The sequence below is a fragment of the Rhineura floridana genome, chromosome 22 (assembly GCF_030035675.1).
Source record: "Rhineura floridana isolate rRhiFlo1 chromosome 22, rRhiFlo1.hap2, whole genome shotgun sequence".
NCBI classification, from domain to species: Eukaryota; Metazoa; Chordata; class Lepidosauria; order Squamata; family Rhineuridae; genus Rhineura; species Rhineura floridana.
The window spans coordinates 12,479,194-12,500,789 of NC_084501.1; the positions used below are offsets into that span (position 1 = coordinate 12,479,194).

The 21,596-nt window shown below is 49.4% G+C and overlaps 2 protein-coding genes across 8 annotated transcripts in view; one reads left to right on the forward strand and one right to left on the reverse strand.

Moving 5' to 3' along the window:
- PIP5K1A (phosphatidylinositol-4-phosphate 5-kinase type 1 alpha) overlaps positions 1–15,354 on the reverse strand; it is a 55,577-nt gene extending 40,223 nt beyond the window's left edge. Inside the window, exons 1-2 of one of the 7 annotated variants that reach the window (XM_061606785.1) lie at positions 15,321–15,354; positions 10,337–10,460 (exon numbers count right to left, since the gene is read on the reverse strand). In XM_061606785.1, coding sequence (XP_061462769.1) covers positions 10,337–10,460; positions 15,321–15,332 — 136 coding nt within the window. In that variant the 5' untranslated portion in view covers positions 15,333–15,354. The other 6 variants (XM_061606783.1, XM_061606786.1, XM_061606784.1 and 3 more) reach the window with 6 other exon arrangements.
- An 18-nt stretch (positions 15,355–15,372) lies between these two features.
- VPS72 (vacuolar protein sorting 72 homolog) lies at positions 15,373–21,275 on the forward strand. Its single transcript, XM_061606791.1, has 6 exons — positions 15,373–15,628; positions 16,948–17,100; positions 17,423–17,534; positions 18,010–18,192; positions 18,352–18,496; positions 18,964–21,275. Exons 1-6 carry the CDS (start codon positions 15,488–15,490, stop codon positions 19,355–19,357), a joined length of 1,128 nt encoding a protein of 375 aa, XP_061462775.1. The 5' UTR covers positions 15,373–15,487; the 3' UTR covers positions 19,358–21,275.
- The last annotated feature ends 321 nt before the right edge of the window (positions 21,276–21,596 follow it).

Sequence of the window (21,596 nt, forward strand, 5' to 3'; positions counted from 1 at the left end):
CTGGTTTTGGCACTGAAACAGCCTTGGTCGCCCTGTATGATGACCTTTGTCGGGAGAGAGACAGAGGGAGTGTGACTCTGTTGATTCTCCTTGATCTCTCAGCGGCGTTTGATACCATCGACCATGGTATCCTTCTGGGGAGACTCGCGGAGTTGGGAGTTGGAGGCACTGCTTGGCAGTGGTTCCGCTCCTACTTGGCGGATCGTCACCAGAAGGTAGTACTTGGGGAACATTGCTCGACTCCTTGGACTCTCCATTGTGGAGTCCCTCAGGGGTCGGTTTTGTCCCCCATGCTTTTTAACATATACATGCAGCCTCTGGGTGCCGTCATCAGGAGTTTTGGAGTGCGTTGCCACCAGTATGCTGATGACACGCAGCTCTATTTCTCCTTTTCATCTTCTACAGGTGAGTCTGTGGATGTGCTGAATCACTGCCTGACCGCGATAATGGACTGGATGAGAGCTAATAAACTGAGACTCAATCCAGACAAGACTGAGACACTGTTGGTGAATGCCTTCCCTGCCCAGATGGTGGATGCTTACCCTGTTCTAGATGGGGTTACACTCCCCTTGAAGGAACAGGTTCGTAGTCTTGGGGTTCTTTTCGATCCTTCCTTGTCTCTGGAGGCACAAGTGGCCACGGTGGCAAGGAATGCATTCTACCACCTTCGGTTGGTAGCCCAGCTACGCCCCTATCTGGACAGGGATGACCTCGCCTCAGTTGTTCATGCTCTGGTAACTTCTAGGTTGGATTACTGTAATGCGCTCTACGTAGGGCTGCCCTTGAAGACAGTTCGGAAGCTTCAGCTAGTGCAAAACGCAGCAGCCAGACTGCTGACGAGGACCAGCCGGTCAGCGCATATAACACCTGTTCTGGCCCGTTTGCACTGGCTACCTATTTGCTTCCGAGCCAGATTCAAGGTGCTGGTTTTGACCTATAAAGCCATACACGGCGTGGGACCGCAGTATCTTGTGGAACGCCTCTCCCGCTATGAACCGACCCGGTCACTTCGCTCAGCGTCTAAGGCCCTCCTCCGGGTACCAACCCATCGGGAAGCCCGGAGGACAGTTACTCGATCTAGGGCCTTTTCTGTAGTGGCCCCCGAATTGTGGAATAGCCTCCCCGAAGAAATACGCCTGGCGCCGACGCTTCTATCTTTTCGGCGCCAGGTTAAGACCTGGCATTTTAAAGCGTTTAATGTTACCATTTTAAATCTCTTTGTTTCAGTTTATTTATTGTGATATTTTGTATTTCTGTACTTTTAATCTTTTGTACACCGCCCAGAGAGCTATTCGCTATGGGCGGTTTAAAAATGAAATAAAATAAATAAATAAATAAAATGAAAGGCGGAGAGGGGAGAGCGAATGTGTGTGCAGAAACTAGCCTACTGCATACAAAGGTAAAAATGTAAATGTATTGCTCCACCCACTTTTGCCTCTGGCCTTGCCAACCACTAGCCTGTGACCTCAGGGGCTGAAAAATGTTCCCCATCCATGATTTAGAACGCACACCCAACGGTTGCAACATCAAAAGAGGCATCTCGAGGAGGCGTGAAAGTAGCCTGCACAGCTACAAGGAGCGGATGAGAATTCTTAGCTCAAATCAGGGATGGGGACCCTGTGGCCACTGGCCGTGCCAGACGGGTCTGTGGGGAGTCAAGAGTTGAAAAGCCATCCCTGGATTACATAGCACCAAGTTAAGCTGAAAACATGGCTGGCAGAAGACAGTGGGAACCACAGTTCTCAGACAGCATCGTGCATTACAGCCAGATGGCCACAGGGTCCATCACGGGCATCTCTGAGAGATCCCAGGTAGCTGTGGACCACCTTCCAGCTGAGACTTTGGACAGCCTCTGCCAGTTAGCAAGGGCCAACAGCAGGGGAACCAGTGGCCCTCCAAATGCTGTTGGACACCAACTCCCATCAGCCCTAGCCCTGGCCCGGGATGAAGACGGGGAGTTGCAGTCCAGCAACATCTGGAGGGCCGCAGATGTTACCCATGCCTGGTGTAGATAACATGGGGAAAGGTCGGTAATCATGGCGTGGATAGACTCATGGCACCTTCATGCGCACTGAAGGACCTGAGAGAACCAATACCTTGAAGTCTCCAGTCCTTCCATCTGTAAAAATGGAAATCCTGGGTTTTCTCCAGGTAGGTGCTGCTTATGATCCACACCATATATTTGAATCACATGGCTTACCCCAAAGAATCCTGGGAGCTTCGCTTTACCCCTCACAGAACTACAAATTTACAGGAACCTTAACAAGCTACAGTTCGCTTGACTCCTTGGGGGAAGTCACGCGATTTAAATGTGCGCTGGATGTGCTTTGAATGTATGGTGTGAGTCTGCCCACTGACATTAACACACCCAAGTCAAGCATGCCCATTCATTCTAATGGGTCTACTCTGAGTAGAACTAATATCAGATGCAACCCATTAATACTGGAATGCCTTTCAAGGGTTAGGATTATAAATTTATGCGCTCCCAGCAGTTAAATATTGTTACTGCAAAGAGCTCTAGGACCACCTGCTCTAACCTGAGCATGAAATAAAAGCTTTTAAAAACTGGGAAGGGGGGTAGAGAGGGAAGGAAGCAGGATCCTGAAATGACTGAGCTGCTCTCACATCAGGCAACAGCATCACCAATCCAGTAGGATTAAGGAACGGTTCAGCTCCACACCACAAACACTTGCACAAAACATTAAAAAGCCAAGGCTGTTTAGTGGCTAGTAAATGGAGGGGAGAAGCCTATGCACGTGCCCCGGTTTTACCCATACATTTGCGTCTTCGGGAAGGCATCACCGAACAGCAAAGGAAGCTGAAGGCTATACGGAGAAAGGGGTGAGGAGGAGGAGGAGAGAGAGAGAGAGAGAGAAAGCAATGAAAATTGTTTAGGAGAGAAAATGAAGAAGTGAAGTTCTGCGCATTTCTGGCCAAATAAAGATGTTTCAGCATCTTGACAGGGGAAAGAAAAAAATTAGAGTATAAAAATATATTAGAGCAATAAAAAAGGGGTGGTGGTGGAAAAGAGAATCATCAAACCGTTGAAACAGACGAATCTCACTGTGCTGCCTACATGCAGACTCTGTGTCCCGGGTTTCTACTCTAGCATCTATTTCCAATCTCCACCTGGAATAACCTCCCCCCCCAACTTGTGTCAAGCACCTTCCCTTCACCTTCCTCCTCAATCCCCAACTCCATACAGCTGATCAAGCCTCGGTTAGATATGAAGGCATGTAACTATTCAGCTGGAACTGTCCTCCACTGTTGCCTGGCTTCCCCCTAGCAGCACCCCACTGCCACCAGGACTGCCAAAGGCCCTTGCCTAGTCTCCTATGGTAACTAACATCTGCCTCCAGGTGACTAACTGAAACAAAATAAATTAAGAACTGGGGGAACTTTAGAGAGACCAAACTTTTCCCCCCTCCTTTCAAATGAGCAACATTTATTTACGCACATTACAAGAAGGTTATGCATAGCCTCCACCTTGTTGTCTTTCAAAGCAGCCTCCAGAGGTGGCTAGCAAAAATCCTCAACAGAAACAATGATTTCCTTCTTCACACCAACTGCCACGCTCCTATGCAAGGTTAGGCACATACAAAATATTTGTATTGTTTGTTGCTCGTGGGCCAACAGGGTGGAGGACAAATTTGCTCATGACCCACCCATCCCCTTCCCGGCCACAAACCAAGGCTTGAAGTTTTCAACAGATATATGCCCAGCAACTATCTCTAGGACCTAGTTATCTGTGATGCACTTCCACGCATACAAACCTATTCAGGTTTAAAGACCTTCATCCCAAGCCCTGCTCTCAGGTGTTGCGCTGAATCAGACCCATTTGGCAAGTATGAGGACAGGGCCTTTTGTGCAACAACACCTAGATTGGGCAACTGTCTCCCTTGAGATTTCTCAGCAATCTTCCCTATTCCGTTTAAGCACACCCTGAAAAACACTTTTATTTAGGACCACCTTCTGTGATTTATTTTAATCTGGATGGGCCAGCAGAGGATTTTAAAGACTTTTTAAAAGCTGTGCTATTGTTTTTGCAGTCTTGTACGGAGTGATGCTAAACAGGCAGGATACAAATACATAAAATACACAATTAAGTACATTTCCAGCCCCCTCGTGACCTGAATTGCATCCGTCATTGGGAAAACAAAATGCCTCTCTCAAAATCTGGGGGGAAACATAAAAATCCATTAGCCCAAGGCAAGGGAACATCTGTGGCCCTCCAAATGCTGATGGACGACAACTCCCATTATCTTCCCTGACCACTGGCCATGCTGGCTGGCTAGGGCTGATGGGAGTTTGGAGTCCAACAACATCTGGAAGACCACAGTTGTTCCCTACTCTTGCTCTACCTTTTAACCAAGACAACAGCAAGTGCTTAGAGCAAGCGTGGGGAACTTTTGACTCTCCAGATGTTGCTGAACTATTATTTCCCATCAGCCCCAGCAAGCACGGCCAATGGCCTGAGGTGTAATTCAGCAACATCAGGAGGGCCAAAGTTTCCCCATGGCTGGTTGAGAGAGAGAGTTTTCAAAAGTGATGAGAAAAGTCCACAACCCATCTGTATTTTTCCACTCTGGCTTTCTCGTTTGTTTTTCCACAGAAGAAAAGTGTCCTGTTTCAGCAGACCTGTTTGAATAGTGCTTAGAAAAGCAAAAAAAAATCAATTCCCTTGTGTTGACTTGCTTGCTGCCGCCAGCGCTAGCCACTTGAAGGACAAAACAAGGCCTTCGAGATGCAAAGTGATATGTGTAAGTAACACGGTGTCACTGCCGTGTACAGACTGGAGTCCTGGACACAAGAGGCATGAGTTCAAATTCTACCCTAGGCAAGGACAAAGTTGATTAGAGGTGGGGGAGGGAATGTCTGAGCAAGCACTCCGTAAAATGGGAGCAGCAGCGGCTACTGATCCTCACAGAACTGTTTCCAAGGAGATGCCCAGCCTAATCGCATGCTCCGTTATTCAGAGGTTAAGCTCCACTGTGTTCAAAGGGACTGAAGCATCCAAAGGACTGCAGTTTTAACGTACAGGCTAAAGACACAATTGTGAGCCAAGAAGCCTACGGTTCCCCCTCAGCTATGAGCTCACAGGCAGGGCAAGGAGAGGCTTAGGCAATCCCCCTAGCATGGGATTCAGCCAGCCTCTGTCATCTCCCTCCCCCCGCCTTCCTAATAAGTGTCCCACCTCACAGGGAAGCCGTGAACATCAATATAACTGAGGCTGCAAAGGCTGGGAAGCTGAAGCTGCCACCTGAAAAAACAAACTCACCAGGAAGTTTAAATCCCACTAACTCCATCCAAGTAAACACGCAGCGGGATCAGCTGTCCAAAGAGCTGCAGAAATCTCAAATTAAATCACTGACTGAATTAAGAATGCTGTCTATAAACAGAGGCATTGCATAAGGCCAGGACCCAGAATTCCAACTGGTTATTTTTGGCACATGACCCATTTCAAAGTGAAAGGAAGGAACTGTTCAGCACTTGTGGGTGTTCTATATCCCACACCCACCGCTGTTAGCATCAAGGTACACACAGTTCCCCAAGGGGTGGTTTTTACTGGCAGGTGGGGGAGAAAGAGAGACGGGAAGAATGACGAACCACACCTTGACCCATAAAACCAGAGACAGATAAAGAAAGCACCTTTGGATTCCATATGACCCACTACGGCTTTCCTCCAGAACAAGCCGGCAACCTGCTTGGCCTGCAGTCACCTCCAGGCAGGATACAAAGCCACCGGGGGGGGGAGGGGGAGGTTTCTGAGTTCTTAATTATAGTGGTGTCCAAGGGATTAATGACTGGGAGCATCTGAGGCAGTGTGGACAATACTAAGCTAGATGGACCAACAGTTTGGACACAGGTTCCCCACTTCAGAACCTGGAGGCGGGGGAGGAGGAGAGAATATCTGCCATGGCTGCACAAGCTGCCAGGGTTAATCATCTCTCAGTATTGCTGGCTTCATCTTGGGACTGTCTGGATGCAATAGGCTGGCCAGGTCTTGGTAACAGCACTTCCAAGTCAGCTGGAACAGAGACGGATAATAAGAAAAAGAGAAACACCTCTGACCCATTTTTTAAAAAGGAACTCTGTAGGATTTCCCTTAAGATACAGAACAGCAACCAGAGGCCCCAGAGTCAAAGATGGCCCCTGCAATGGCCCATGGAGGGTGTGAAGGGTGTGCAAATGGCCCCCATCTCTGGGAGTGGGAGGCCAGAGTCCTAGCCTCTACCCCAGACTGAGGAGGGACCGACAGCGCCATCCTTCTACCGGCAAATCGATGTTGGGCCTGGAGCTGGGGGGTCCCCTCCTTTGATGGCCCATTCGTTTTTGATGCTGGGAGCAGGTGCATGTTAAAAGTACAAGGCTGCTCTAACTCCTACTCAGAGCAGTGTCAAAACTAGCAGGTGGCTACAAGGGGAGGGTGGGTTTGAAAAAGAGAGAGACCTTCTCCTTTACAGTCTGAAGGTTTCAAATTTTGGAAGCTGCCAATAACACTCTGCTTCAATTAATCCAGAATTTTCACTACTGAGAGCTTGACTTTTTAAAATTTATCCAGGCTTTTTGGCCGATGTGAGCCACCCTAGGCTCCCTTTGGGAAGCAGGGGCCGGTTATACATGCAAAATACATCAATATTTTGAATTGAATTCTCATTTCTTCCTTAAACATGGGATGGAAGGAGGGAAGGATACTGTCCCCACAAATCTTTTGCTGTTCATCAAGTCCAACAAGTTGGTTGAGGTTCAGAGGTTAACAAATCCCCATTTGGTGATCTCACAAATGCACTCCCCAAAGCAGGAAACATCAACCTTCCAGCCTACTGCCTTCCGATAACATAAGATTGGTTACGAAATATAAGAAGCCTCCCTCAGGAACGGTGGACTCCCATCCAGAGGAGCCCAGTAACCCAGCATTTTATGCCTACCACAACACCATGGCAATGGGCTACACCTTTCTTCGGAAAAGACAGATCACACACACACATACACCCTTCCTTTACTGACATCAAAGGACATAATGACTTATATACCCGCACAGTCTTTGGCCACCCCCAGCCAAGGCACTGAGATGGCAAAATCTCCGCCTCCCTCCCGTCTAATTCAGGAAGCAGAACTTCCACTTGTTCCTGCAGAAGGGACACTGCCACTCCCCATGGCTTCATCCCCCTCCCCACAAACAGAAGGCAATCAGCCATGCATGTCCCTATTCAGTCTCTCCCCCCCCCCGCTGAACTCTTCACTCTCCAGGGGTCTCCGCTCCTTCTGCCTGGCGAAGCATGCTCATCACACTTCAAAAAAGCTACCCATAACCTCTGACTGGAGGTCTGCCAGCCAGCTCCTCCCTTTACAGAGAGCCTTTAGCAACCCGAAGGATTGGAAGCGCTTATCCAAATGCCCATGTGGCATTAACAACATACGAAACCCAAGGTGTTGCCTTGTACAGAGTTAGACCCATTGGCCCATTCAGCTCAGGGTGTCTGCACTGACTGGCAGTGGCTCTCTAGCGTTTCAGGCAGGGAGCATTCCCAGGTGGGGGTCGATCCGGGGGCCTTCTGCAGGAGAGGCAGAAGCTCTGCCCGAACTACAGCCCTTCCCCATCATGCTCTTGTTGCGAGAACAGAATCAGAAAACCAAGAGTCATCGCCACGCAAAAGCAGCCACAGCCTCTGGGGACTCAACTCCCACCCGCAAACTACCAGCTTCGTCCTTTCCCCTTAGAACAAGCCGCCCCACACACACCTGCATCTGTTTCCCCGTTTGCAAAGGCCCCGTTTCCTCCTTTCCCTGGAGAAAGGGAGCAGCCCCTCCTGAACATCCCTGCCAAAGCAGGAACCACCTGACTCCATCTTGATCGCTGAGATCTTCTGATGGGGCTCTTTTGGTCATTCCCCACATGGCCCCTGAAGTTCACTTGGCCTCCACCAGGGACTGAGCTTTTAGCGTGGCAGGCTCTGCCCTGTGGAACTCCCTGCAAACAGAGGTTCAGCAGGAACCTTTCTTTCAGACATCTTTTAAAAACTGAACTTCTTAGACAGGCCTTTTAACATGATATCCCCTTGGCCCAAGCCAAAACAGCATTACTGATGCTTTTATTACTGTTTTTAATGGTATCTTTATTGTTTTTATTTTTTATGCCTTTATATTTTGTAATCCACCTTGATGAACTCCTATCTATCTATCTATCTATCTATCTATCTATCTATCTATCTATCTCCTTAAGCAACCCCACACTCCATGTTCCTTCCCAGAATCCTCTCTTCTTATGCCAAGAGGTGCGCTCACTCTCTCACACCACATGCTCCATGGCATTTGCCGGCTGCCACAGCCCTCCCTGTTTGGGGGATCCACACTCCCCCCCCCGCCGTCCCAGCAATCATCACCACTTATGGGAAATGCAAGGACCACCTTGACAACCCCTTTCTCAGGTAGTGTGGAAAGCCCTTCCCCACATTCAAAGGGCCCTCAGTCGCTCCAAGCAACACAGCCCCCCCCCCTAGTACCATACTGGGGGATTTACTGACGCCACCTCTCCCCTGGATGAAAGAAGGGACCTATTCATTATATCACCCTAGACTCAGCCTCCCCCCTTACAATCCCAAGGGGCCCTACTACATCTCACCTTTCCCCCCACTGTACTTTGCCCAAGCCTGCAATTCCAGAGCAATTTTCCGGTATCTGCCAGAATATCTTTTTTTTAAAAAAATGTTATTAGTATTACTCCGCCTTCAATGCCACTTACAGCACGAAGGGTGTGCACACCTCCTTTAAATGAATGACTATTCCAAGGGGTGTATGAAAGACACTCCCACACACATCTCAACCGTTGGAGGCTCCCCATTTCCCCCACATTCTCAGGGTCATTACTCCTAATTGCCCCCTCTCCCCTACTAAACAAAAGCCATACCCCACCCATTGATCACCTGGCAAATAAGACCCTCCTCCCCAAACCCACCCCTCTCTCCACCCCTTAAGTGCCCCCCACTTAAAACCCACCACAGCCTCCTTCCTCTCCCATCTGGGGCAGTCTCACCCCCCCAAACACCCAGCCCCCTCACTTAAGATCCAACACCTTTCTCCTCCTCACTCCATTTCAGTGGTCCGTGCCCCCCATCACTCCTCTCATTTATCCCCCCAGGCACCCATCCGTCCTCCTCACCCCAAGAGCCCCACAAATCCCTCCCATTTGAAGGGAAATCACGTCTCCCCTCCGACAAAACCCCCCTCCTCCTCCCCATAAGCAGCCCGCAAAGTATATACATACCCCCCCCCCGAAAAAAGAAGCTTCACTAAGGGAATCATAGAGGGTCTCGTTTCCCCCCAAAGAACCTCCCCACTCACAGGGGAGGGGGCTGAGAGTCTCCTTTTCCCTTCCTCCTTTAAATTTGGGCACTGACACCCCCCACAGCTTCCTTCTCCCCCCCCATAAATATTTTGGGGGGGTTACGTTAACTCCCACGTTACGTTGCATATAACCCCTCCCAAATCTTCCTCCTTGAGAAATGGGGGGATCATTGACTTTCTTCTCTTCCCCCCCATGAAGCCCCCTTACTCGTGGGATGGGGGGGCTCAAGTTATCCCTCCTCTCAGAAAAACTTTCCAGAACCCCCCGCCCCAAATATCCACCCCACAGAGGAGGAATTCCGCCCCCTCTCAGTCAGCCCCCCTCACAAAAGGGGGTCCCATTCACCCCTCCCCCTCAGAGCTCCCCTCACCTGAGGAAATGCTGCTGCTCCCCCCAGGCTCGGGCCCGGCCGACGCCATTTTAGCGCTTTCCCCTCCTTTCCGCTTCCTTTCCTTATAAAAATTAGCTTGCACTATTGTTGTTGTTGTTTTTTTAAAAAAAGGTGCCTCGTTTTCTCTCACGACTATAATCCTCGTTTGTCTTGATTCTTTCTCTACATCCCTCTTCCCCCCCCGAACTCTTCACTTGGTCTCGCCCGCCTCCCTTCAAGCCCCGACTGCGGGCCACACCACCCGCGCGCTCGGAGGGGTGGCCACGCCTCCCCACCCCCGTATCCAATTGTCACTTCCCGTACACCCCGCTTCCTTTCGTGGACCCGCCAAACGGCTTCGGGACAAACCAATGTGCCGCTGATATGGAGGGGAGGGTGGAGCCAACACGGATCGCGCGAGGGGGGCATAGAATGGAAAAGGGTACCACCGCCTTGTTTGTAACGGAACACGGGTAGCGGACAGTCGACACTGCGCAAGCGCCATGAGGAAAGTAGGCGGTCGAAGCTTTAAAGAAGATGGCTATGGGTCGCGTGGGAGTGGGCGTGGCTCCACGGTCATCACAAAAGGCGCTGGCCCCAGAAACCACCCTTGGTGTTACCGTAGCAACGGAGGCTGAGCAATCCTGGCTCCGGAGGAAGGCAGCATGGCGCTGCTACAGTGTTGCCATGGCAACGCGGCCTTGATCTCTGCGACGTGATGACCTCATCAGATGTGACACGCCACTAACATCACACAACAACAACAATAACAAAATTAATAAAAACAAAATCTTCTTTGTCTCCCTCTTCTCCTCCCCCTGCCAGAAACTGCTCTGAGGTTTGGTTACAATCAAGCAATATATAAATTTTGTTAAATAAATAAATATTATTATTATCAACAACATCAATGTTAATAAAGATAACAATAATAAAGATAAATCTCCACTAGTATTATGTCAAATTAGACCAAACCTTTGCAGCTTGGCATTGTTTGTGGTAATGTAGCCTTGTTCCATCTCTGCATCATGATGACCTCATCATTAGATGTGACATCAGTGACATCATAATAATACCAATAGCAATGCTAATGAAATATAACAAATCCCCACTAGCATGTCAAATTAGCTCAAGATGTCATATCCTGGCATCAAAAAAACATAAGAAGAGCCTTTTGGATCAGGCTAGCAGCCCATCTAGTCCAGCATCCTGTTCTCACAGTGGCCAACCAGATGCCCTAACAGGAAGCCTGAAAGCAGAACCTGAGCATATCTGTGGCAATGCAGTCTCGTTCCAACTCTGTGTCATGATGACCTCATCAGAGGTGACACACCAGTGACATCACAGGTTATTGGTTTTATTATTAAGAACAGCAATGCTAATAAAAGAGAACATATCGCCACTAGTGATATGCCAGATTAGGGCAAGATGTTGCACCCTGTCATCGTTCATTACCATCTATATCAGCCTTTCCCAACCAGTGTGCCTCCAGATGTTGTTAGACTACAACTCCCATCAGCCTCAGCCAGTATTGCCAATGGTCAGGAAAGATGGGAATTGTGGTCCAACAACATCTGGAGGCACACTGGTTGGGAAAGGCTGATCTATATCCAAAGGTCCCATCAAAGGTCAGGGGCAGAATGCATTTGTTTTATCTAGATTAGTAAGGATTATCTTTTTTTAAAAAAAGTAACAGAGAGATTATCATAAAGCCATGCCTTCCATTGCCAGAGATCAGAATGACGCTGTTTTGGTAGATTATTTTACAGCTCCAATATCACCCACCCCAATATTGTCACATTGTCATTTCACGTTTTACAGTATTTTAATTTAACTTTTTACAGACTTTACAATCCTGCCTTGTACACCATGGTACACTGTCGCAAGAAAGTAGAACTAACTCCACACCATTTGGATTCACCTTGAGGAGCTGATAACAACCTTCCAAATGACTTCCTGGCAGAGGTAAGCTTTGAATCATGTGCCTTTTGCACACAAAGCAAACTCATAACCATTGCCCCTGGATAATATAGGAAAGGAAATAACAGGTTGCACAAACACAGATTCTCACACTGTGACAGGAGTGACAAACTGCCTCCAGGCTCAATCTGGATTCGTGGTTTACTGAACTAAAGAGACTCTCTAACACAAGAGGCTGTCACCTCCATGCCCTGCTTGAGCTCCAGCAGCCTCTGGCTGTCCCCCATTGGAATCAGAACACTGGGCTTTGATCTGATCTAGCATTATTTCAAAATCACCTGCTCGAAGAAGGTGGTGTTGGGTGGAAGGTGCCAATTCCTGTTTTGCTCCAGGGACAATTCTGAACAAGAGCCGCAAAAAACACCCTGAGGAAAGCCTTGCGTCACTTCCGCAAAGTGGCTCCTGTTTCCATTTGAGCTGGTGTCAAACAGATAAGAATCCAGAGGGCAAAGCGAGCAGATAGCCAACAAAGCAGAGGCCGGCCGGTCACACAGCTGTGGTCAGGCTCATTAGGCAACAGGCCAAGAGCACTTTAGATAAAAGCGTGGGGAAAAAAGAAACGCTTTTGCCTTGGCCAACTTCCCAGGTAGGGAACAAAGTTCAGCAGGCAAACCCCAGAGGCTTCCTGTTCATCGATGCCTTTTTGGGACCTTGGAACCAGATTGGGTGTCATCTACGACAGTGGTTCCCAAGCATTTCCCCCCACGGACCACTTGAAAATTCCTGAGGGTCTTGGCGGACCACTTAATGATTTTTCCGCCTGTTGTACCAATTGTAACTTGCTGTACTAGATGCCGTATGATTTTCAACTGCATTTTTATTGCTTCTTTTTATTTCTTTCATACTGTATTTTACTGTATTCCACAGAATTCAAAGGGATATACAATACAATTAATACAGGAAACAAAAACTACTATGAATATTTAATGCAATGGATGTGCCATTTCCCATCTTCGACAGATGTGCCACGGGCCACCTGGATGTTCGTAGGCCACTGGTGGTCTGTGGACCACAGTTTGGGAGCCCATGGTCTACAATATAAAAGCAGTTACATCAATAATCACTTAAAAACCAGTCAAAATAAAATGCTTCAGTACCACGTTCGGGAAAGCACTGCGAATGTGGGGCTTCAGACTGTGCCACCAAGATGGTTCTTTAGCTCTGTTTGGGTGGGAACGACGGTCATGATAGTTTCAATGGAGCAGAGTCTCCATTCAAAGAGGCAGTCAACCTCTGGATATCCGGATATTAACTGAGTGAATGGGCGGAAAAATGGCAAATGAAATTCAATATAAACAAGTGTAAAATTATGCATACTGGAGCAAAAAATCTTAATTTCACATATACGCTCATGGGGGTCTGTACTGGCGGTGACAGACCAGGAGAGAGACCTCGGGGTTGTAGTGGACAGCACGATGAAAATGTCGACCCAGTGTGCGGCAGCTGTGAAAAAGGCAAATTCCATGCTAGCGATAATCAGGAAAGGTATTGAAAATAAAACAGCCGATATCATAATGCCGTATAAATCTATGGTGCGGCCGCATTTGGAATACTGTGTACAGTTCTGGTCACCTCATCTCAAAAAGGATATTATAGAGTTGGAAAAGGTTCAGAAGAGGGCAACCAGAACGATCAAGAGGATGGAGCGACTCCCTTACGAGGAAAGGTTGCAGCATTTGGGGCTTTTTAGTTTAGAGAAAAGGCGGGTCAGAGGAGACATGCTAGAAGTGTATAAAATTATGCAAGGCATTGAGAAAGTGGATAGAGAAAAGTTCTTCTCCCTCTCTCATAATACTAGAACTCATGGACATTCAAAGAAGCTGAATGTTGGAAGATTCAGGACAGACAAAAGGAAGTACTTCTTTACTCAGCGCGTAGTTAAACTATGGAATTTGCTCCCACAAGATGCAGTAATGGCCACCAGCTTGGATGGCTTTAAAAGAAGATTAGACAAATTCATGAAGGACAGGGCTATCAATGGCTATGAGCCATGATGGCTGTGCTCTGCCACCCTAGTCAGAGGAAGCATGCTTCTGAAAACCAGTTGCCGGAAGCCTCAGGAGGGGAGAGTGTTCTTGCAGTCAGGTCCTGCTTGCGGGCTTCCCCCAGGCACCTGGTTGGCCACTGTGAGAACAGGATGCTGGACTAGATGGGCCACTGGCCTGATCCAGCAGGCTCTTCTTATGTTCTTATCAGTTGCGGGCAGAGGGGGAGAGCAAACGGCAGGATAGGGCTGTTGCTTTCATGCCCTGTTTGTAACTTCTTGACTTGGAGGCATCTGTTTGGCTACTGTTGGGAATATGGGATGGCGTATTAGATGCAGGGCCAAAGCCAGAGGGCGGCCAGGGCGGGCCCTAGCTGAGGGCTCCTGTGGCCCAGAGTGGCCCCTCCTTAGGGTGGGAGGGTAGCACTCCCCTTCTGTGATCTGCAGCAGTGTCGACTCCTAACCCTGCCGCAGATCGCAGACAGGGAGCTCCCAGCCCTCCATACAAACTATGCAAGGCCACAACACCCGTCCACACGCCCTGCTTACCTCTCCCTTGCCGTGAATGCTGTGAGCGCTGTGCACACATACCTGCCATCATCCAAGATGGCGGCAGAAGCTTCTTTAAGGGGTTGATGCTCCTACTGCCATCTTGGTTGATGGTAGGCATATGCGCGCACGTAGGATAGTGCGCATGTGTGTCATTAACCAAGATGGTGGTGGGGGCATCAGTCCCTTAGGGAAGCCTCAGCCACCACCTTGGTTGATGGCAGCCCTGTGTGCTGTGCTAACATCCTTCCTAAGGACCGAGGGAGAGGTAGGTGGGGCTGTGGGCCCAGGGCAGGCTGGTGCCCAAGGGCTTAGTCATGCCTAGCACCAGCCCTGGTTAGATGGAACTTCATTAGCCTTGTTTCACATGGCAATGCTGGCATTCCTAGCTGGGTTTACCAGCAAAGATTAGCCATTAGATGGAACCTCCATATACAGAGGCAGTATACCTCTGAGACTGAGTGGGGCAAACAACAGAAGCATTGAGTCCATCCAGCTCAGTAGCATCTACACTGACCGGCAACAGTTTTCCAGGGTTTCAGGCAGGGAACATTCCCAGCCCTACCTGGAGATGCTGGGGTTTGAACTTTGGACCTTCTGCATGCAAAGTTGGTGCTCTACCACAGAACTACAGTCCTTCCATAGACAGGAGGATGGCTATTTCCTTCAAGCACTCGCTAGTTGCGTTTGGTAACAGGATTCTGAATTAAACGGGACTTTGGTCTGATCCAGGGGATATTATCTTATGTATTATTGTTGTTATTCATACAGCACTATCTTCGCACGGGATTAGACAAATTAATGGGAGAATAGATCTATCAGCACTTGATCACGAAACGGATCCTCCACATTCTGAGACAGTCTACCTCTGAATACCAGTTTGTGCAAGGGCACTCAGAAAAAAGGGCTGTTCTCTTAACTCCCAGCTTGCAGCGGCTCCCTAGAAGTACCTCGCTCTCTTCATCATTTTTGATGATGAACCCTGTGGTCTTGATCTACCAGGGGAGTGCTTATCTCCCCTCGACTTTCTCTGCGTTCGATTTACCTCCCCCCCCCCCGCTCGCTACGTCGGTGCTCAACCGCTCGCGTCTAACCATGATCGCCATCTGTTTTGCTCGGCGCTCAATTGCTTCCCCACTCCTCAATCTCTATCGTTCAAGCGGAGGCAGCCCGGCGACGCTGCGAAAAACCTCAACGCAGGCCGCGTAGCCGCCAGCCGAACGCGTCGAGAGCCGTTCCTTGGGGAGAGGAAAAACTAAAAATGGCGTCGGCGTCGTACGCTTCGACGGGCTTGGCCGGAGGCCGAGCGCCGCGGCGGACGGCGGGAAACCGGCTTTCGGGACTGCTCGAAGCCGAGGAGGAGGACGAGTTTTACAAGACTACGTACGGGGGCTTTACGGAGGTGCGGGGGGCGAGGCTGAGGTGTTGGGGGCGTGCATTGGCAGCGCCTGGGGCGTGGTTCCGAGCTTGCTTGTGATTGGCTGAAAGGAGGGCGTCGGAGCTATAAAGGCACGTGCGTAGTGAATTTCTGGAGGGCTTGGACCAGTGGGGTGCGCATTGCACCCCTCTCCCAAGTCCAGCATCTTGTCTCCAAAAGGGGGGTCCACCTGGGAAACTCACAAGCACCTATTTCCTCCTTCTCTACCACCATTTTTGCTGCAAATGGTTGCTCAAAGGTAGACTGCTCCTGGACATGGAGGATGCATTTAGTGATCGTGGTTAAATAAGCCATGTTGAGAGAGAGAGAGAGAGAGAGAGAAGTAGGATGTCAAAAAGAAGAACAAAAGCCCGGAGGGTGGTGACAAGATCTAGGGCCTTCTCAGTGGTGGCCCCCGAACTGTGGAATAGTCTCCCCGAGGAGGTGCGCTTGGCGCCGACATTGTTATCCTTTCGGCGCCAAGTTAAAACCTTCCTCTTTTCCGAGGCATACTAATTTAAATTAACTTAATTTTAAAATCTGCTGTGATTGATTTTAGATTATTTTATTTTATATGTTTTTGTTGTATTATACTATGTGATTTTATTGTATTTCTTGTGTCCACCGCCCAGAGAGCTATTGCTAGTCGGGCGGTATAAAAGTCTAATAAATAATAATAATAATAATGTCCTGAACATCACACTGTTCAGTCCCAGGAGGTATATGTGGCCTGAAGGCTCATAAGGCTTTGCTGAAGCTAAAGAGGCCTGGGTCTGGTCAGTGGCTGGATTAGGAGCCACATGTGATCTACCTTTGGTTCCGTGATGGATGAAAGGTGGAATATAAATATAAATAGATAAATGTCATTGGATGATACTGCCCCCCCCAAATTCTGCATAAGGTCATAAGAGCCTGACTGCGGTTTAGGACCAAAGGGGACTGATCTAATCCAGCATATCCTGTTCTCACAGTGGCCAACCAGATGCCCCAAAGGAAACTCACAAAGCAGGATCTGAGCGCAACAGCACTGCAATGCCCCAGTTTCCAGAAACTGGTATCCGGAAGCATGCTGGCTCCAACCATGAGGCAGAGCACAGCCGTCACGAATAATAGCCGTGGATAGCCTCCTCCTCTTCCTCCATATATTTGTGCAAGCCTCTTTTAAAGCCGTCCAACTTGGTGGCCATCACCACCTCCCGCGGGCATGAATCCCATTATTTAATTCCGTACTGTGTGGTGAAGTCCTTCCTTTTGTCTGTCCTGAAGCCCCCCCTTACCTGGCACTCCTCTTGGTTGCTCCACAGGAATCAGGGGATGACGAATACAAAGGGGACCAGTCTGACAGCGACGACGAAGTGGATTCGGACTTTGACATCGATGAAGGGGATGAGCCCAGCAGCGATCAGGATGATGACGAGCCGAAAAGGAAGCGGAGAGTCGTCACCAAAGCCTACAAGGTACGTTTGAGATGGGCTGGGCAGAGATCGGCACTCCCGTGCCCTGCCGGAGCCCTGAATCCTGTCCTAGCAGGCTGACTTAGTGGGAGAGATGGGGAACGGGGCTGTCAGCCGGGAGCGACTGTAGGGGTTGTAGTTCTGAGGGTGTTGTCACCACCGCCGCCATCCAGCTCCTGTCCGCTGAGAAAATAGCCACAGGCTGGAAGCAGAGGGGATTCAAGATAGAGCTCTCCAGGAGGCTCAAGCTTTGAGCATTAGGATGAGCTCTGTGGGAGGGTCGCCGAAGCCCTTCCCAGCTTCTGTCATTTCACACTTTCCACAGGAGCCCCTGAAAAGCCTGAGGCCCAAGAAGCCAGACGCGCCTGCGAACAGCTCCCAAAAAGCGAGGGAGGAGAGGTTGGCACCAGCTGAGCTCCAGGATGACATGGGAGACAGTGAGTGCCCGTTTTGGGGGGAGCACACGTGCGATTTGAAGAGCCTCCATTCTTTTTAAAGCAGGGAAGGGGAGTCTTTTCCAGGCCGAGGGCCACATTCCCTCATGGACGACCTCCCAGGGGCCGCGTGCCAGTCAACGGTTTGTACACGCCTCTCTCTTTCAGTCCAGGCTAGCCGTTGTCTTAGTTCAAGGGCATGTTGTTGTTATTTTTTTAATGCATGGATCGCTTCTCAGAAGGCACTCCGAAGCGTTTGACAGTCATGTTCTAGCCAGGCAAGCACACTCGAGGAGGACAATGGAGCAGGACCCAGAGAGAAGAGGGTGTGGCCTGAACAGAAAGGTCTGCAGGGCTGCCTTCAGCCCCAGGACCTGACATTCCTCCTCATCCACGTTTTAAAGCCTTTACTTGAAGCTCGGTTTTTCCCCGCCCCATCCCGGTTCTTTCTTTTTCCTCCTTGCCCCCCGCCATCCAGGCCGCAAATACATGCGCCAGTCGACCACCGAACACACCAGGCAGACCTTCCTGCGGGTCCAGGAGCGCCAGGTGCAGTCGAAACGCAAGAAGGGGGCAGGCCCCAGCTACGACCGGCCGCTGACCCAGGAGGAGCTGCTGGAAGAGGCGAAGATAACAGAGGAGCTCAACCTACGCTCTCTGGGTGAGCGGTGAGGGCCTTGCGGGGGAGTCTAGCGAAGTTACTAGCCCATAGGAATGGTCCAGGAAATGGCTTCGCGGAGCAGGTAGCCTTGGGGAATGGGTTTATTTTGCAGCTTTTGTCAAGGCTCTCAGGAGCTTGGCTTCCTTTCTTTTTACGCAGAGACGTACGAGCGCTTGGAAGCAGACAAGAAGAGGCAGGTGCAAAAGAAGCGGAAATGTGCGGGGCCGACCATCCGCTACTACTCAGGGACCATGCCCCTTGTGTCCGACCTCGGCTTCAAGGAAGAGAACGTGGATGTCGAAGGGTAAGAGTTCCATCTTGGGATGGATCAAGCTGCACAAAGGAGTATGCAAATGTTACTAGCCCCTTAGAATTTTGTCAGAGGAGCCTGCCTTCCCACTCATATCCGTGCATGGACTATGTTGGTGGCCTGGAATAAGAGAGCCAGTTTGTTTTCTAGTTTACACAAACTGTTTGGCCTCCTGCAGGGGATTCTGCTTGCCAGAGGCGACTAGGCAAATGGTTATTCACAAGCCCAGAATCGATGCCTACACTGACTGACTGGCAGCAGCTTTCCAGGGCTTCAGGCAGGGAGTCTCTCCAACCCTACCTGGAGATGCCACTGGGGATTGAACCTGGGACCTTCTGCAAGCAAAGCAGATGTTCTGCCACTGAGCTACAGCCATTCCCCTAACTAAGACTGAATAATTTCAGTAGGTCTACTCTGAGTAGGACCAGCATTAGCCACAACTCAAGGTTTCCATCTTTTAGTTTGGACCAGGAGACGCAGCCCCTGCCTCCAGAGGCCGCACCAGCATCTTCTGCTCTGGCGGCAAAGTGCTCGCGGACCTTCATCACCTTCAGTGACGACGAGACCTTTGAGCGGTTATTTCCCAAACCCCGCCCCCCCAAGCTGCCCGTGAAGGAGATCTGCCCCGTCACCCACAAGGCCGCCATCTACCGCGACCCCATCACTGACATCCCGTACTCCAACATCCGGGCCTTCAAGATCATCCGCGAGGCCTACAAGAAGTACATCACAGCCCACGGCTTGCCCAATGCTGCCGCCACGGCCGCTCTTGGCCCGGGCCCCCCCATGGCCGACTCCGGCATCCGAGCCACCAGGCAGAAGATCATCATCAAGCAAAGCGTCCCAGCTACGTAGGCCATGAAACTCTTCCCCACTTCCTCGGTTGATGCCCTTTCCGTTTCTACAAAAAAGCTTTATTATTACTGTGAACCTAATAAAATCTTTAAAGTGGGAGAGCGGGGAACCTTTGGCCTCCATTTGTTGCCAAACTAGAACTCTCATTGGCCCCCGAAGGGAACGACCTGACTTTGAATATTGTGTGTATGTGTTTGCATGCATTTTTCTGGGGAGGGGCCCCGTCACTTTCATCAAGTTCTTAAATGGGGTCCATGACCCAAAACAAGGTTAAGATCTGCTGTAGAGTCTAGGTCAAGACTAAGGAATGTCTATGGGCCTCCAGATGTGGCTGGACTGCCGACTCCCATCATTATCCCTGACCTTTGGCCATACCGGCTGCTGGGTGAGATGAGAGTTGGAGTCCAACAGCATCCGGAGGGCCACAGAAGGTCCCCAAACCCTAAGTATTGGCTACAGCTTTCAAGGGTTTCAGGCAGGGAGTATTTTCCCAGCCTGGAGATGCCCTTGGGGATTGAATTTGTGGCCTTCTGCATGCAAAGCAGATGTTCTGCCACTGAGCTGTGACCCTTTCCCTAAAACTTAAGTAAGAGTCTAGTCCTTATGGTTCTGAGTAAAGGAGTGGTTTAAAGAGGAAGCTGCCTTATACTATTTAGCTTAGTGATAATAATGATAATAATAGCAAGAAACTTATTTTTGTTGTCTGCCTCTCACTTGGAACGCAGGTCCCGAGGTGGATTTCATAGATTTAAAAACACAACAACATACAAAGAGCCGTGCATAAATCCATGAGATCCTTTAAAACATCAGAACAAAGTGGTGAAAGTTTCACCAACGTAACGTAAGAAGAGCCTGCTGCATCCGACCAGTGGCCCATCTGGTCCAGCGTCCTGCTCTCACGGTGGCCAACCAGGTTTCCCAACGGGAAGCCTGAGGCGCTGCTGAGAAAGACCTTGCTCTGCTTAAGACACGGAGGCTGCCTTGTGCAGAGTCGGGCCACTGGTCTACTTAGCGTTGTTGATGCTGGCTGGCAGCGTCATCTCTAGTGCAATTGCCCGCTAGGGGGCCACATAACACCAGTTACCACAGCAACGCCGGCCTGCTCGGTGGTAGGCGGCCTTTCATGCCCATGTACCAGTAACTGTTACCAGCCACGCTCCCCCCCCAAATACTCCCAAAGCTACCTGCAGAATCCAGAGGCATAAAAGCAATGGATTAATCCGAGCCAGGCATCAGGCCCTGGAAGATGTGGAAGGGAACATCCCATTCCTGTGAACGTGAGCAGAGTGCTTTTTCTTGGCCGCAGAGCAAGCAGTCCTAACTGGGTTGCACCAGTGTGGAAAAGGCCCTTCTGCAAGCAATGGCAGAGACGTCTATGCATGCCCAGGAACACTCTCTGTACAGCAGCACACAGTAACAGAATCCAGAGATGACTTCCAAAATAAGGGCTCACGGTTGATTTGAATATCCGGAAGGCACTGATGATGATTGTATTCATTTATTTATTTCATTTTATACCCTGATTTTTTAAAAACATAGAAAGGTGCTTTATGTAAAATCAGCATAAAACAAAATGAGATAAAAACATAACAGCAGAAACAAGATGTTTGCCAAGGGTTGCAGGATCCTCCCACAGACGTTGTCCTAATGCTCAGGGCTTTAACCTGGTAGCTTACTGGAGGATTTTAAAATCCCCTGGTAACGGTGCCTCCCAAGGCCAAAATCTATTTTAATGTATATTATTATTAGACAGTAAAAGCATATTTAAAAGTATGTATAAAAACAGTTTAAAACAACAATAGTACATATACCAACGGGGTGATACAGATTTTAGCTGGCTTGCCGAAAAGGAAATAGAAAATATCTGTGTATTATCTGTGTATATATCTGTGCAATATATGCAGATCCAATAAAACAAAATGTCATAAAAACAGTGTAAAATAAATAAAAATGTGATTTTTTTCTCTGCAGGAAGGGACTGGGTGGGGTGGGGTGGCTGGCAGCAGCCCACTCAAAATTGCAATCCCTTCAGTTCAGATGAGGGGTTATCCTTTGTCATTCAGGTTGCCAACTTCTTTGACTGGACTCTGCTCCTTTGCGTTGGTCGCCAACGCTTGGAGCAAGGCCCTGCAGCTTTTGAAGCAGGCGGATCTGTTGCATGAGCAAACACTCGTATGGAACAGGATGGCAGAAAAACCTTTCTCTAGATACCCTTTTTTAAAAAAACCTCAGAAAACAG